General features: G+C 53.3%; 7 protein-coding genes across 7 annotated transcripts; 2 read left to right on the top strand and 5 right to left on the bottom strand.

Moving 5' to 3' along the window:
* Positions 1-47: 47 nt before the first annotated feature.
* On the bottom strand, positions 48-2,131 carry BU26DRAFT_576792 (uncharacterized protein; the record flags this gene model as incomplete). The annotated part of the gene is made up of 2 exons (XM_033834381.1): positions 48-1,879; positions 1,955-2,131. The coding sequence occupies 2 exons, from the start codon at positions 2,129-2,131 to the stop codon at positions 296-298; spliced, it is 1,761 nt and encodes a 586-aa protein (XP_033681782.1). The 3' UTR covers positions 48-295.
* A 313-nt stretch (positions 2,132-2,444) lies between these two features.
* BU26DRAFT_521209 (uncharacterized protein) lies at positions 2,445-4,228 on the top strand. Its single transcript, XM_033829477.1, has one exon. The coding sequence runs from the start codon at positions 2,537-2,539 to the stop codon at positions 4,193-4,195; it is 1,659 nt and encodes a 552-aa protein (XP_033681781.1). The 5' UTR covers positions 2,445-2,536; the 3' UTR covers positions 4,196-4,228.
* A 111-nt stretch (positions 4,229-4,339) lies between these two features.
* On the bottom strand, positions 4,340-6,435 carry BU26DRAFT_552717 (uncharacterized protein; the record flags this gene model as incomplete). Its single annotated transcript, XM_033832163.1, has 2 exons — positions 4,340-4,837; positions 4,894-6,435. 2 exons carry the CDS (start codon positions 6,433-6,435, stop codon positions 4,340-4,342), a joined length of 2,040 nt encoding a protein of 679 aa, XP_033681780.1.
* Positions 6,436-7,103: 668 nt separating this feature from the next.
* Positions 7,104-8,603, bottom strand: BU26DRAFT_567118 (uncharacterized protein; the record flags this gene model as incomplete). The annotated part of the gene is made up of 1 exon (XM_033833621.1): positions 7,104-8,603. One exon carries the CDS (start codon positions 8,601-8,603, stop codon positions 7,104-7,106), a length of 1,500 nt encoding a protein of 499 aa, XP_033681779.1.
* A 143-nt stretch (positions 8,604-8,746) lies between these two features.
* Positions 8,747-10,646, bottom strand: BU26DRAFT_521207 (uncharacterized protein). The gene has a single exon (XM_033829476.1). It carries the CDS (start codon positions 10,573-10,575, stop codon positions 8,938-8,940), a length of 1,638 nt encoding a protein of 545 aa, XP_033681778.1. The 5' UTR covers positions 10,576-10,646; the 3' UTR covers positions 8,747-8,937.
* A 286-nt stretch (positions 10,647-10,932) lies between these two features.
* On the top strand, positions 10,933-13,408 carry BU26DRAFT_53327 (uncharacterized protein). The gene is made up of 3 exons (XM_033831147.1): positions 10,933-12,299; positions 12,375-13,166; positions 13,219-13,408. Exons 1-2 carry the CDS (start codon positions 11,287-11,289, stop codon positions 13,141-13,143), a joined length of 1,782 nt encoding a protein of 593 aa, XP_033681777.1. The 5' UTR covers positions 10,933-11,286; the 3' UTR covers positions 13,144-13,166; positions 13,219-13,408.
* On the bottom strand, positions 13,409-14,735 carry BU26DRAFT_53324 (carbon-nitrogen hydrolase). Its single transcript, XM_033831143.1, has one exon. The coding sequence runs from the start codon at positions 14,521-14,523 to the stop codon at positions 13,621-13,623; it is 903 nt and encodes a 300-aa protein (XP_033681776.1). The 5' UTR covers positions 14,524-14,735; the 3' UTR covers positions 13,409-13,620.
* Between the last annotated feature and the right edge of the window lie 565 nt (positions 14,736-15,300).

The raw sequence follows: 15,300 nt of genomic DNA, 5'->3' as shown, positions 1-15,300 counted from the left end.
CTTGGTTTGTTGGTACTAGAAGAGCTGCGAAAGGAATGGAAGAGCTACCATTGTCCTCAGATCACAGGAGTAACGAAAAGTTGTCGCGGCATCTCTATGATATTGGGTCGAGGAGAGAAGATAAAAGTTATTCCGCCTCTGTATTCCATCTCGAATCTTAGTAGATAAGACTAGGGTTGCGCTCTAATAGACCAAATACGTGGGTTATGCCGCCGCTAAGGGAATCTGGGAATTTGCTTCCAATGCCAATCCTTCAACCGCAGACCTTGTCTTGTGGATGCCGCGGCCCGAGTCTTCAGAGGCTGGTATCATTTGACCTCCCAAACATCCTTCGCAGAAGCGTCCAGCACGAGTCCCGCTCCTGAGATAGCGGAATGACTTTCAGGTGCCCATCTGGTCCCCTTTTAATTTGCATAGGAAGCTCTCCAAGATAGACCCAATCCAGATGAGGCAGGGCTGTCGCGTACTTCTCGGCTATCCTAACCATGTCACCTAGATGTTGCATTTCCCAAGATTTTTCAGTCGCTGTGACCGGGTCCATTTCTTGCAGGAACCACTCTGGATCGTCCATCATGTTCACCAAGTCGCGGGGAATCCTCTGCCCGTAGTAGCGCTGAGGATCTGGATGCTCCAGAAGATGATATGGTTCGAGCTGGTAAGTGTCCCGGCGAAAAGCAAGCTTTCGAACCCTTTGCAGGCCGCGACAACAGTCTAAAATGACATCGTGATCGGCAATCCAAGTGTATCGCGGCCCGAACTGGTTTCCGGCACTAAGGCACAGCTGCTCGAGGCCTCGCAACGTCGAGATCTGGGTGAGGGCCTTCCGCGAAATATCGTCACTCTCCCACGTCAGACTCAAGGACACAAGATTGTCAAAGGACTGGCTTAGCGTAGGCAGGACCTCCTCTTCAAGCAAATGAGCTGGTACCGAACCATCGAGCATGAGCTTGCAAAGCCGCGGATTGGCTCTGAGAAAGGAGCAGTCCAGTTCCTCCTTGTAATAAGTTTTCCATACGAAGGTCTCCAGACGCGGCAATGTACCGCATGTCTTGAAGAAATCTGTGACCCGGGGACTACTCGCAATATCCATGTCCAAGTGGCGGATCGGGCTGCGGTTTCCTGGTTGGATCAATACTTCCAGCCAAGCTGGATCATACGGCATGGTGAAACTGATGTGGAGGTCATTCAACTTGGGGAACGATGGTACCCCGTCGGCGCAATCGGTGAGCAAGGCCGTGTTGTCTAGAGGGTTGGGGAAGCAGCTCCATACCAGTGATTCCAATGTTTGCGCCGCCAGTGCAAGAAGTTGGGCGATGAGCGGGGATGTTCTTCCAGTTTCCTTACCCAAGCCGCCGCCAAACGTCCACCTCACGTCAAGGTAGAGTGACTTCAACCGCCACCCACAACTACCGGGTATCTTATCCAGGGTGAACTCTTGATCTACCGAGACATGACGCAACAAAAGATGCTGGATCCTTGAGCATGTGATTGCCTCAAAGATACTTTTGTCGAAAATGACGTTATCGCACCATTCGAAGCGTTCCAAATGTGGCAAAACGGAAGTATCGGTGAGGGCCATAATGAGAGGATGCATATAGGAGCCAAAGAAAGCCTCGTCTGCCTGATCGAGTATCTGCTCTTTTTCTTCTTTGTCAAGTTCGCTGAATTTTCCATCAAGATCGAGCCCGTGGCGGTATTTGATCGATCCGGGATTTGTTGCGACGATGATTCCTCGAATGCAGGCGCCGATGGATGGCAGCCGTGTCCGACCACCATTACGACTACGTTCCGCCTGTTCTTGTAGCAGAATGCGAAGGATTCCTACAGCGCTATCGCTGTAATCAAATGCGATGCTTGCGAATTGCCGCGACCGAGCTAGCTAACGGCAGTCACGATTCACCAGAGCAAGGTTGTCGAGGTCAGCCTTGGGGACGAGTTGAATGGTCTCCCATACCAACTCTATGGGCAGGCGGGCAAGGATAAAGTTCCTTGAGAACGGCCGGCCTTCGTTGATGCGGTCGAACGTGAGTGGGAGCGGACAAGTTTCCTCTTTGCCAAATTCGTCTTTGTGGCCGATAATTGTAGGCATGAGCAGGGCAAGGAGGTCTTGACGCCCGCGAGGCGGAGCCATAGTTGCGGTTGGATGTAGTCGTCTATGAATTGTCCGGATGTCGCGAGGCAAACAGAAGTGTTTGAGGTCAACGGACCGCCAAGAGCGGGCGTGGCTGACTAATGCACGCCTACCAGAGCAAGGAAAACCCCGGCAGTGCCCAGGCGAGCGGCCAGAACAATAACTAGTTTGGAACCTGCGGCTGGTGCGTCCAGACAAAATAGATACGTGTTTCCACGGTACGACCAGTGAAAGGCCACATCACGTGCGCTTATGCCAAGGCGGACTTCTGTCGATTCCCGACAAGCTCCCGACTCCCACTCCCAGCATTCTTCTTCCACACTTACCAACTCGCCTATTTCGAGAGCACATTCTACGCAAGAGCTCAAATCTACCGTTGCGAACGTACAGCCAATCACTCTATCCATGGCTGAACTCCCACAAGAAATGATCGATCGCATCTGCGACTACCTAAGCGTTGACGACCTCAAGCAGACCCTCACCGTCTCGCGAAACTTCCAATATGCATCGGAACGCGCTTCTGGAGTGTACACGAGCTTTGAGCTGACGGAAGAGAACGGGAAGGAGTTTGTGGAGCTTTTTAGCGGACGGAGATCTGGGTATTTGCGGCAGGTGGTGTTTAGGTGCACTATGCCGCCGTATGTTGAGGAAGAAGAGGATGTATGTGATGAAGAGGAAGATGGAGAGAACGGATCTGCAGAAGAGGGCAATGAAGCTCGTGAGAGTACACACCGCTTCCGAGAATCTGCTTGCGAGCTTCAAGAGAAAGACGAACTCTTCACCAAACAAATCAACCTCCTCTTTTCCACTTTGCAAGCCCTGGAGAAGCGCGTGAAACGGTCCGGAAAGCTCAATCTCACCATATACACTCCCGTCAGGGAAGTCCAAGCGCCCCTCCAGCGAAAATTCATCAGCTGGCGTCTCCACCTCCTCAGTCCCACCACGCTCCCACAACTCGCCTCAATCCGCGGTCTCAGTGTAGAGAACGGAGGCGTCATACTGCCCCTGGAAGAAGACAAATCGCTGCTGAAGCTAGATCTCCGCGTCCTGATCGACCTAGCGGTCAAGCTACCAAACCTCGAGTACCTAAGCTGTAAACTCGGCAGCGGCGAATGGACGAGCTATCATTCCTTAGAGGCAATCCAACACTACACTCGTGATGCAGCAGGCCCTCGTCGCGACAGCCGGCACGACTTCGCCAAGGCTCTTGAAGTTGCCACGCTGCCTTCAAAGCTGCGGGAAGCGCGTCTGGATTTCTTGTCCCCGCTCTTTGAGGCTGACCGCATCGACCATCGGGAAGAAATGCCAGATCTCGTAAGCCCGGCCACGCACGATCCGTTCAGCTCGAGTCTGCGTCTACTGTCCCAGCACCTGCGCAAACTACAACTTACAGCCGTTGCCGATGAGACGCTATTCTGGCCCGCAGACGGCGGAGAAGCTTTCTGGCCATGCCTAGAGATACTAAACGTTATGTTCCACATAGCCAGTCCTTCCGGTCTCTGGTACTTCGACGGACCCAAGGGCATATTCCGACGCAGGAAGGGTCTCTCTATAACGGAAGCGTCGTATCCGCCCTTGGAAGACACCTCCGACGATGAGCACTGGTACGAATGGGTCGATGATCACGGCCTGGACACATGCACCATCACAGACGCTAGGTTCAGAGTCGTGCCCAACGACGACGTCCTAGTCCCCTTCTTGGCCTCTTTCGCAAGAGCCGCATGCAAGATGCGATCTCTGAAGGAAGCATGCATATGGACGACACTCTATTTCAATAGAGGTATTAAAGATCTGCCCCGCGATCCAGAGTACGACAATATTTTCGACAAGTGGCGTGCCTGGGGAATTGCGTTTGTTGCGCCGTCCATACCTGTCAACCACTGCTTTCCTGGCGAGGGCAATGTCCCAGAGAGGCAGCTATGGTGGGTGACGCCCACTTGGCGTCCGGATGAAGAGCTGCAGCAGCTATTTAAGCAGATTGGTGGCCAGGACACGGAACTTGTTGAGCACTGGGACAAGAGATTGCCCTTCTTTGGAGCGTTCGAGTTTATTGCCGCCTTTTGAGAATTTCGTCTTGATTGGGAGTTCGAAAAAGAATACATTCATATTTCCACAACATACTTCTCCACTTCCTTTTTATCACCCGAACTCCATCAACTCAGCCACCTTACAACTACCACAACCCGCTCGTTAAACAGTTAAGAACACTCACCAAGGCTTCGCAAAAGCCCCCGCCCCATCATGGTTATTTTTCAGATTCGCAAGCCTCTTGCAAAACAACACCAACGGCGCGTCCTTCGCATCCGGTGTCTTCTTGCACCACTTGTCGTGCAACGCCTTATAATACTTATCAAAAACCTTCTTATGCTTGTCCACAGCCGCCTCCCACTTCTTATCCATATAGCTATCCCACTTGTCCTTCAGATCCTGCTTCGCCCACGCCGTGTACGTCGTCACGGTGCTCGTCGCCGGATCGACTGCTGTGCGGGGATGGCTGGTCATTTGCGTGTCGAGCTTGCCGAGGATGTCGCCCATGCGCGTCTTTTGGTCCTTGAAGATCTTTTTGATGGTCGTTTCGACGAGATAGAGTTGCGCGCCGTGGAGCTGGCGGAGGCGCTCGAGGACTTTGTCGCGCTTTTTGGTGGTTTGGGCGTACGAGTTCATGGTGGCCTCGGTCCAGACATACGGTACGCGCTCGTCGAACAGCTGGTCGATCTAGGTCAGTTCGCTGGTTCTCAACGGCAACGACATTTGAAACTCACATTTGCCTTCGCAGGCTTGTTAATATTATCCTGCAGTGTCACAAACTCATCCTTATTCTTCATCGTGCTTGGATAAGCGCCCGCAATATGCTCCCAAGGCGTCAGTGCCGAGCTACTATCGATAGCAAAGCCGGAGACGCCGTCTTTGTTCGCACCACCCCAGCTCTCGATCCAATACGTGCAAAAGTTGACTTTCTTGCCGTTCTGGGCTGGATCCGGGTGCACCCAAGCATCCCCTCCGCTTTTGGAGATACCGCGGAAGAAGTCGGTGACGAGCTGCCATTCCATGACATGCTCGCTGTCGTACTTGTTGCTGGGAATCTTTGCGCTGCCTGATTGCCACTTGTAGGAGCAGTAGTCGTTTTGCAGTTCGTATCCGTAGGCTTTGGCGGTGGCGGGCAGGTCGCCGTTCGACGGGTAAGGGTTAGACTCCAGAGAGAAGCTCTTATACGTTTCGTCGCTCTGTCCCTTCTCCCAGCACGGGTTTCCTGACTTGCGGTCCCGCTTTTGAAGCATAGCGTGGCGCGGACTGCGATATCCTAATCCGCGTCCGCTCACATCATCAACATCGATACCCCGGTCGGGGTTCGCGATCTTGCATGAAGAAGTTGTTGCACTGCAGGCAGCTCCGGACAATGTCTTTGTTCCAGAGACGCATGAGACCGAGGAAGTTGTGCTAGAGATGGAAGAGGTTGATAGAGAGAGCGTTGCAGAGCTCGAGGTTCCAGAAACGGTAGTAGCACTGCTGGTCTGTGAAGACACCAGTGAGGTGGAGGTCGTGGAGAGAGCCGAGGTAGCACTAGAAGTAGAAGCCGTTGAGCCAGAAGCCAGGGAGGTAGATACCCCAGAGTTGGAAGCGCCGGTGGTAGAGACTGAAAACCCCGCCGAGCTAGAAATCTTGGTGCTGGGTGCTGGAGTACTTGAAGACACCTGCGCGCTTGCGCTCAGTACCGAAGACGTCGATGGAGCAGGCGCGGTCGAAGAAGGCGGTGGAGCCCTGCTTGACGATGGAGGAGGTGGAGGTGGAGCACTTGACGGAGGCGGTGGCGGCGGAAGAGCCGCACTAGAAGGAGGTGGAGGTGCCTCGCTCGTCTTCGGCGGAGCGTCCGCTTTCTTGGACGTGGGCTTCGATGGCGGAGGTTTCGTCGGAGGCTTCTTCTTTCCCCTGCGTTCAAGTCCACTGTCCCGATACACCTCAAAACGCCCTCCATAAGCATTCAGGGATCCACCGGAGAAGCCCTTCTCCACAATACATTGCTGGACAATGGACTGGAAAACAGACTTGCAGTCTGCAGCACCCAGATTGGCGTTGGTGCCAGTGACGCTGAAAGTTACCAAGCCAGAGTGGTAAGTAATGGCGCCATTGCTGTTGGAGTTGCAGAGATCGTTAACGGCGTGACTATTCGCGCCTTCCAGGGCATCTTTAGCAGAGAGAGATTCCCCGGTGCCCAGAGCAGAATCCGAATTGCAAGTTATTCCATACGCAGTGGAAGCATGCAAGCTCAAGAGAGCCGCAGCTAAGGCGGAAAAGCTTGCACGCATCGTGCAATAGTAGACTCAGAGATGCAACGCTAGAGAAGCGAATGTAAAGATAGATCAGAAACGAATGAGAGAAATCCGAAAAAAGGGGCGTCTGAAGGAAAAGAATGACTGTAGTCAAGGAGCGAACGACTATGGCCTGAGCTAAGGTCTAGAGTGATGCGATTGAGCATCGTGGTATATATACTTCGACATCATCATTCGGAAACCCTGCATTTACTGAATACGATGCCGGACATTGCCGTCAAATGCTGATGCGGAGTAGGCGCGAGAAACTGATAATGGTTGAAGCTCGTGTTTCGCACTTCGCAGTATCCACTGGCTGACCACATATGGAACTTTCTTGGAGGTCAGGTGTATTCTGGCCTCAAGCATTCTTGACAGCGCATCTAGATGCCTAAGCGCCAAGACGTATTAGAGTCCGAATCCCTAGGAGCTGGCACTCCTCCGTCGAACTAAGCTTACGCCAAGACTCCGAATCCACCCAATATAGATCAATGCATGTCTTGCTTCAAAGTGGGAAAGAAATACGTCCAGAAAAGCGTATGAAAATCGTTTGTTGTTGCGTAAAGATGTGGTTGCGCCTTCTTCCTTCGTCCTGAACTCGTTCTCCTTCCTCGAAAAGCAGCCGAACGACTTCGATGTCCGTTATGAGCAGTCCTCGATTGCCACTACTCCGGGATGGGCTGTACGACTCCTTTGATGACACCCGCTTGATTGTTGTGCTTGATTGGACAGTCCCCGCCATGGACCAGATAATCGCTCAAGGCTTTGGCTAATTTGCTATCATTCATGTTCCACCCATCCCAGTCGTCATGCGTATCCACGCCCTCAGTCATACCCAATTGGTTGTAAATATCACCAGAGAAGCTAGCCGAGTCGAGTGTGAGGAGAGGTTGGATAGTCGTAACGATGTTAATCCAGGAACCCTTCGGATCGAGATAGATGTCTTGAAGATGCAGCTGTTTCAGTGAGCAGGCGTGGTTGCTGAGCAATTGAATCATGTCCTGCTCCGTAGAGTCAACGTGTTTGAGGGTGAGATTCTCGAGACGTGGCCAGGCTCGATGGGGAGGGAAGATATGGCGCACCTCGCCCGGAGCGTTGTTGTGTGGTGGGTTCCCCCGGCAGTTTAGGTCAAGGTACAAGGTACGAAGACTCGCGAATTTGGTGAGGAATCGCTTCAACAGTCCCTTTGAAAGTGCTGCGTCGCATTCGTCGATGGCATTATCCTGCTCCTCTTCCACGAATAATGCGAACGTCAGATGAAGGCTAGTAAGGCTGTCCGCAACGACATGGTCCAGGCCAGAGAAGTAGTGATCCGGTTGGAATGCTCGCCAATCTATTTCATGTGCCTCGATTGCGCGAAGATCCGGTGCGGCAAGAAGGGCTGCTTGAAAGGACAGGATGTCGAAGAAACTGTCTGGAAGGTCTTTGCGGTGCCTCCTCATGCCCCTCCATAATCCCCGCTCCGAATGGACGTAAATATCGCCATTCCGAAATCGAAGGCAACCATTGATGATTCCTATCGCCCGCAGAGCTGTGAAGTCCCGGAGAATGACTCGCAAGTTTTCTGGCTGCAGCCGGCCGGATAGCAACATATCCTCCTCGTCTTCTCTTTGGTCCACGTATCGACGATAAGAGGTAGCGATCTTAATTTCTAGCACCGGGTAGTAGAAGTTATCGCACCGTCGTTCCCATGAATCGAGCTCAGTTTGTTCCGTGGTATTCGGTTTGGGAAGCGCTTGCTCCATCTCTTCCAGAGTCTCGTGGGACCAGTGCTTTCTGAGGAACTCGCCGCCGCAATGTATGTAGTCCAACCATTCCTGAAAACTGTGTACTCCTAAATCCCAGAGATTTGTATCCCAAAAAATGCTCTTAACGCATCTCCTAAGCCGCTCATTCTTCGCGATGGAAACCAGCCGATCGTAGCTCGCGTTACTAGCGTGAAATTTAATCGCGTGAAAGAGGTATTTCGCCGCAATACCGGCGCAAGCCCTGCTAGCGAGTCGAACGCTGCGAAGCTCGGCGTCGGGAAGGTATGCGCAAATGCTTGCGAGGATTTCGGGTGGAATGTATGGGGTGGACGCGGAAAAGGGATGCGCTTCTGTCGCGCTGAACGGCTGGGACGAGGTGCTACGCGCGCCGCAGCGGCACAACGCTGGTTCGGGCATTGGCGGAGCTAGTTCGAGAGCGTAATATGGCAATTGAAAGCGTGTGATGAGGTCAGAAGCGGAGGTGAAGTGATGATGAGGAGAGTTGTTGGAAATCGAACGCGATGACACCTTAGAGCCCTAGAGATTTGTTACACGCTAGTCCATAAACGCGCCATCACGTGTAGACATCCTTAGCGTGCATGCCCGTTGAAGTGTCTTTTGGAAAGTGGAGATAGATTGAGCTTCGACTCAGCCACAGGACGGCCTTCTCCCAATATCCCCACCGGAAGGACTCCCGAGGTGGTTCTACCTCCCCTCCAACATTTTCAGACGCCACAAGTGATCAACTGTGTCAATCAAGGGGAAGCTGAAACTGAGTCGCCCATTCACGTTGCTGCGTGACCGGATTATCCCAATAGCATTTCCCCTCCACCTCATCCCGCCCGATAGGACATTCACCACCACGGACCAGAAAATCACCCAGTTGCTTCCCAAGCTCAGCCGCATTCACGTACAGTATCTCCATATCATCTGCATTGTCGAAGCCGTGGCACACAGGGTAGCTCTTGTTCTCGATGCTCGCATGCCGGAGGGAGGAAAGGAGAGGCTGTATACAAGTCAGAATGGCTCTCCAGGAGCCGGGCTGGCGGAGCTCGACATCGATTAAGGTCAAAGATCGGAGGGAAGATGCGTGACTGCTGAGCAGGTCTACGAGATCTTTTTGCGAGGAGTCGATGTAGGCCATTGACAGGTTCTGCAGATGAGGCCATGCTTGGTGGTTTGGGAATACATCACAGAGATCGACACCTCCCCGATCCCAAGTGTCTTGCACTTCATATCGGGGAACGTTGAAGTCGATCTCGATTGTCCGGAGACTCTTGAAAGAGAACAGAAACTCCTTCAATAGGCCTTCGCGGAAGGTATCTTGGATCTCCCTAATATTCAACCGCCCGGCGATCGTATCCGACACTGCAGGAACCAGATTGAATTTCAAACGGATGCTTGTAAGATCGGCAGTGCTTCTTCCTAGCCAGGGATGATAGTTCGACGGGTCAAAGGCCCTCCAAGTTAGCTCATCCGCGTGGACCTGTTGCAAAGTTGGGTGCCCGGCATAGAGAGCGGATTGAAGGGCCAGTACGTCGGAAAGATCCTCTTCGTACAAATCAGCGTGGCTTCCGACGCCCCTTGGGACAAGCTCAATCGGGTGAACAGGGCCAGCTGGCGGATCATCCATATGACTCCTGCCCAGGTAGTATTTAAGGTGGTTCTTCTTGATAGAAATAGTTTTGAGATTCGGGAAACGCTCGAGCACACGACGCATGCTAGGAGGGCTTAGCAGGCCCTTGAGTAGGTTCACCTCCTCGCGTCTCCGGACTCGGTATTGTTCGAACTGTATTTGAAGCGCAAATTGTTGCGTGTCGGAGAGCCCCGCCAATCCCCCAGCGCGGAGGAGCTGGTGAGCTTTCTGGAGTGAACCAGGCGCTTCTCCCAAGGCTGCTAGCCGGAGTTTTCCGAACTCATTTACAGCTCCCAACCACCTCTCGAATTCCACCTCGTCGGCGATCTCGTCGTCATCCTCTTCCCAACGGAGCTTCAGATTCCAAAGGTGGGTATCCCAGAGGATAGTATCGACGGATTTTCTGCGTATATCATGCGTCGCAATTGAGGCGAGGCGGTTGAAGCTGGAATTGCTGGCGTGAAACTTGATCGTCTGGAAGAGGCATTTGGCGCCAATATGGGCAAAGGCTTTGCTAGCGCGTCGATAGCTACACAAAGCTTCGCCGGGTAGGTACGAGCAGATCAACGTATGTATCTCGCGCGGTAGGTACGGTATATTCCTGGGATTGGCAGGCTCAGGTGGTGTGTGCGAAGACCGCTTTTCCCGACTCTGTGCCCACGTGGGGTATCGCCACCAGGGTGCGACGCAGGCCGGTAATCTTGAGGATGGAATCAATAAGCTGCTCATGATCAGATCCGGACCCGCACTCATCATTCGAATCTCATGGAGCAGGTGGTTGGTGCTGAAGAGTCAGTCGTCTAACAATGAGGAGTACTCTCTACGAAGATTGTCGTTTTTTTGAGTCACTGAACTAGATGGCCGGTGCACCAACATCGGTGACTCAAACCATATGACAATCTTCGTAGCACAGTGGTAGCGCTCCACCTGCTTACTCAGCCGAAACCAACACAACACGACGACGAAATACTCATCCTTTTTACTTCTTCTACCCTATATAACATCCTCTTACTAACTTCCAATAATATGGCATTAAGAATCTAAAGAAAAAGCGTAGAAAACCTAAGGATTATAGACATTTCACCTAGAACATGTAAAAGCCTAGACCCGTAGAACCTACCCCTACGAGAGACCCCCCAGATGTACAAACAGAGGTATGAGTGGAGTAGTGGCCAAATTTATGTTAATCATAGTACCTCCAGTTATGTACGCGCCACTCCCTTCGTTAGGCAATAAGAGCGCCTGCGTCGACCGGGCCCCTCGTCATTATACCGTGACTCAGTCTTGGAGTCAAGCAGTGGACCGAACACCAGTCTTCCCGGGTGAAAGACTACAGGAAGCGGTGCTTTACCTCGAGCGAGCAACAAATAGGCACTTGTGCTCAGAGCATAGCCAGCCCTCCTTACTCAAGGGTAACCCAACCAAGTCAACAGTCTACCAACCATCCGACCAAAAACACCAACCATGCGAAACCTTACGCCCATCCCAAAGCTAACCTCTCCATCCCTCCACACCGGACTCTCCTTCCTCTCCCTGCACCCCGAGATACGGAACATAGTCTACTCCCTGCTCCTCGGAACCCCATCCACCATCGTCTTCCAATACGTCGCAGACCAGCACTACGTTCTCAACCAGCACCACTTCTTCCAAAGCCATGACAACGACAACGAGTCATCACCACCGCCACCTCCCCCTCCCCGCATCACCCCAGCGTCCCGCGCAGCCGTCTCCCGCATCCTCGCAAGCACAAACCTCATGCGGACCTGCCGCCAGATCTACCACGAAACAGCCAGCATGCTGTACAGCAAGCACACCTTCACATTCGCCAAAATCCCGCAGCAACACGTCGCATGCATCGGCCAGCTGGCGCAGGCAGTGGTCTTCTGTGCCAAACTCGCGTCCGGGCTGGAGTACCTGCGCGCGGTGGTGATAGACCTGGACGGCGTGTGCGCGCATGCGTGTGCGTTCCCGCATGTTGGGCCAGCGCGCACGGTGGATCTTGCGCCTCTGGCGCGGGTTGTCTGGGCGAAAGGGGGGAAGTGTGCGTTTGAGTTTGCGAGGTCGGGGGCGGGAGGGGGGCTGGAGTTTGAGGTGGAGAGGATGAATAATGTGCTGGGGTGTATTGCGCGAGATACGCTGGGCCTGAGGAAGTATGCGGCGCAGATTTTGAGTATGGAGACGTACACGGCGCCCGTTGTGCTGTCTGGAGATGATGGAGTGCGGCATCAGTTTGGTGCGGTTGTGTTTGGGCAAGCTGGCGAGGAGCGGCGCGCGAGAGAGGCGAACTGGGCGCGGTGTTTTTTGGTCGAAGATGGAGGGAAGACGATGCGGTTTGAAGAGACGGAGGGTGGATCCGCTGGAGGACTTCTTAGCCTCTCCAAACTGCTCCGAGAGAGGATATTCGAATACGTGCTCTGTCCACCAAAGGGGATATTTGTCAATGTGGACACCAAGGCACATAGCCCCGTCGACCTGTCGTTGCTGTCTGTCAGCAAGAGCCTGACACCAAGTCCTCGCAGCATATTTTGGCAACACAACCGGTTCACTTACAGAATGACATCCTCCGACCCACTGGTAGACTTTGACGACTTCCGCGCCCTCGAAAAGTTATTTTGCCGCAAGACAGAGCATGGCGGCTTTCGATACCCTTGGACATGCCACTTCGACCCGGGCCACAAGCTCATCACGATCGAGCTACGCTTCGTGCTCAAGAAGCTTATGACACTGACAGATTTACGTATCAGCATCATGAGCCTCCTACGCATAACAGCACACGCAGACGGAAAGAGCACGAACATCGTGTTCTCGCTGCCCTCCTCTTCCAACACGGGTATCGCTATTGAAAAGCAGACCGTCCCCCTCCACTCGCTCCGGGCTCGGGTGCTCGAACTCCTTTCTCAAGTCAACCAAGCCAATGCAAAGGAAGCCTTTACGAGCGATTTCCGCGTCTTCGTCGACGGCACGGGCGCGGCTCGAAACGTCGTAATCGGCTCCTCGAATCAGTGCAAAATTTTCCACGACCACGAGTTCGTACAGGAGGAGTTAGAATCGCGGATTAGGGTTCTATACGGAAAATTCGGGGAAGAGGATCGTTTCAGTCCAGTCCGTGCAGGGCACCCGTGGCCGGTGCAGACTTATGATGGGTCTATAATACATTATTTGAGGTATCTGGGAGAGGTGATGAAGAAGACGCTGCAGATGCAGAAGTACAGCGACGACTGGTACGCACGGAAGTTCTTTGCGCTCAAAGTCGAAGCGGGTGAACGGAGAAGCGGGAAGGGGTTTAAATCGGACGAGGTAAATGCAGCGTGGGAGCAGTAGGACGCGGACCACTGCTAGGGGGGATGAATGTCCGTCAGCACTCGGTATGTGGATAGAGGGTGGAGGAGCACGTACCTTTGAGCAAGCCTCCCTCGAGATAGGCGGGAGGAATTGCAATGAAATACCCTTGTTCTTGCATGATAATCTAGCTCCATCTGGGGCACTTCAAGCAGACGTATCGACTTCAACTACTCTTGAAGGAGGAAACTAAGGAGCTTGACGTTGCGTTGTTAGCTATATCCCCTCCGCGAGGATCGGTGAGTCTAACGACGGCGTGATTCGAGTTCGTATCCTGTTAAACATATTTACCTTCTAGATGTACCTTCCCGGATCCGATGGACCGCCCTCATGGTTCTCACATGCCCATGCTAAAACATCTGCTCCAGACGTAGAGCCGCGTACACCGACAATTGGCCCGCTGTAATCGCGAAAGAACCTCCTATCCCTCGCCCAACACCATCCTCCACCCCCTATCCCCTACTGCTCACCCTTCCAAAACCTCGCCACATCCTCATAAACATCAAACCGCCTCTGCCCATAAAGTGGAATCCCCTTCCTCACCTCCTCAATCCTGCCCACCTTCAACTCGCCCACAACCATTCCCTCCTTCTCATCCAACTGCGCCAGCACCTCGGCATTAGGATCGACCAGCATGCTATGCCCCCAGGCATTATAATCCGCCTGCATATCGCGACTCGGGCTGCACAACCCGACATAAACCTGATTATCCATGGCCCTTGCTCTAGCCTGCAGCTCCCAATGCAGCGCGCCGGTGGTAAGATTAAACGCGCCGGGGTAGAGCAAAAGGAACGCGCCCTTCCGTGCCGCAATCATCGCGAGCTCGGGGAAGCGGATGTCGTAGCAGATGGCGACGGCGATCTTGCCGTACTCGGGCAGGTCGATCAGCGTGATCCTGTTCCCGGGGGATAACACGTCGCTCTCGCGGAAGGTGATCTTGCCGGGGATGTCGATGTCGAAGAGATGCACCTTGCGATGCGTCGCCAACAGCTCGCCGCTCGGGCCGAATGTCAGACTCGTGTTGTACAGCTTCTCCTCGCTGTCACCGTCCTTCTTCTCCCGCTCTGGTATACTGCCGCCTACTATATATGCACCCGCCTCTTTCGCGAGCTGCGACAGCGCGTGGAACGTCGGGGACTGCTCTTCGGTCGGCGGGGATGGGAGTAGCGTTTCCGCGTATTTGGGGAAGTACTTTGTGCCGTAGGGCGAATTGAAGCATTCGGGGAGGACGACGATCTTTGCGCCTTGCTTGGTGGCTTCGAGGACCTTGGTGCGCGCGTGCGAGAGGTTGTGCGCTTTGTCGGCGGTGCAGGCGAGCTGGATGAGGGCGAGTTTTACGGATTGCTTGAGGAGCTGCGACATTTTGACGGCCGTTTTGGGGATGCCAATTGAGGATGTAGAAGTAACTGAGGGCCTTCGGAGGACAGAATGGCTTCAGGGCGGCTCAAAGTGGGATGGTGGCATGGTAAGTGGGATGGAGGTTTGCTGTGACGTTAGGCCGAATGACGGGCATGTCCTGTCGGCTAAACTTGCCACGCGAGATTTGGCCCTTCGAGCATCTGCGCTGTATGAAAATGGTGTGGCAAGAGATGTGGTTTTTGAAGATTTGTTGTACTTTCGATGGTCCCTCAGCTTCTCTAATCTCGCATACAGTTACATGCTTCGGTCCAAAAATTCCACCTTAAAAGAGGTACCCCCGTTGGATCCATTGCCGCCATTGCCATGAATCATCATAATAAGAACAAGATCGAAAGAAAATGCTTAGACGCCTCGCCGAATGCCGGTCCAAATGCATAAGCACTCAGGCCTGAAAGAATCCGTCCGGGTATAACACCATGTGTCCATCCGCGCCCCATATGCAACCAGCAGCCATGACTGTGCGGGAGAAGCGAGTGCCTCTTAGCAAGTCGGCTCGCCACCAATTACGCCGGCAATGCAAAAGGAGTGACAAAAGAGACCGTCAAAGAGAGTATTACAGGATCCGCGGGAAAAAATGCGAGATCGGAAATTGGTGAAGCTGTTATCGAGCTTCTTTGAGCATTACGTGGCTTTGCAATGAGAGAGAACGCCTCTCCAAGCGCAACAAGTCGTTTCGCTTCCGAAGGGATGATGCTCAACGACGCCAACGAACGAACTTTT

This window comes from Trematosphaeria pertusa (assembly GCF_010094035.1).
Source record: "Trematosphaeria pertusa strain CBS 122368 unplaced genomic scaffold BU26scaffold_10, whole genome shotgun sequence".
In the NCBI taxonomy this organism is placed as follows: domain Eukaryota; kingdom Fungi; phylum Ascomycota; class Dothideomycetes; order Pleosporales; family Trematosphaeriaceae; genus Trematosphaeria; species Trematosphaeria pertusa.
Note: the sequence above shows the minus strand (reverse complement) of the source record. Positions and strands in the feature narration are given on the sequence as shown.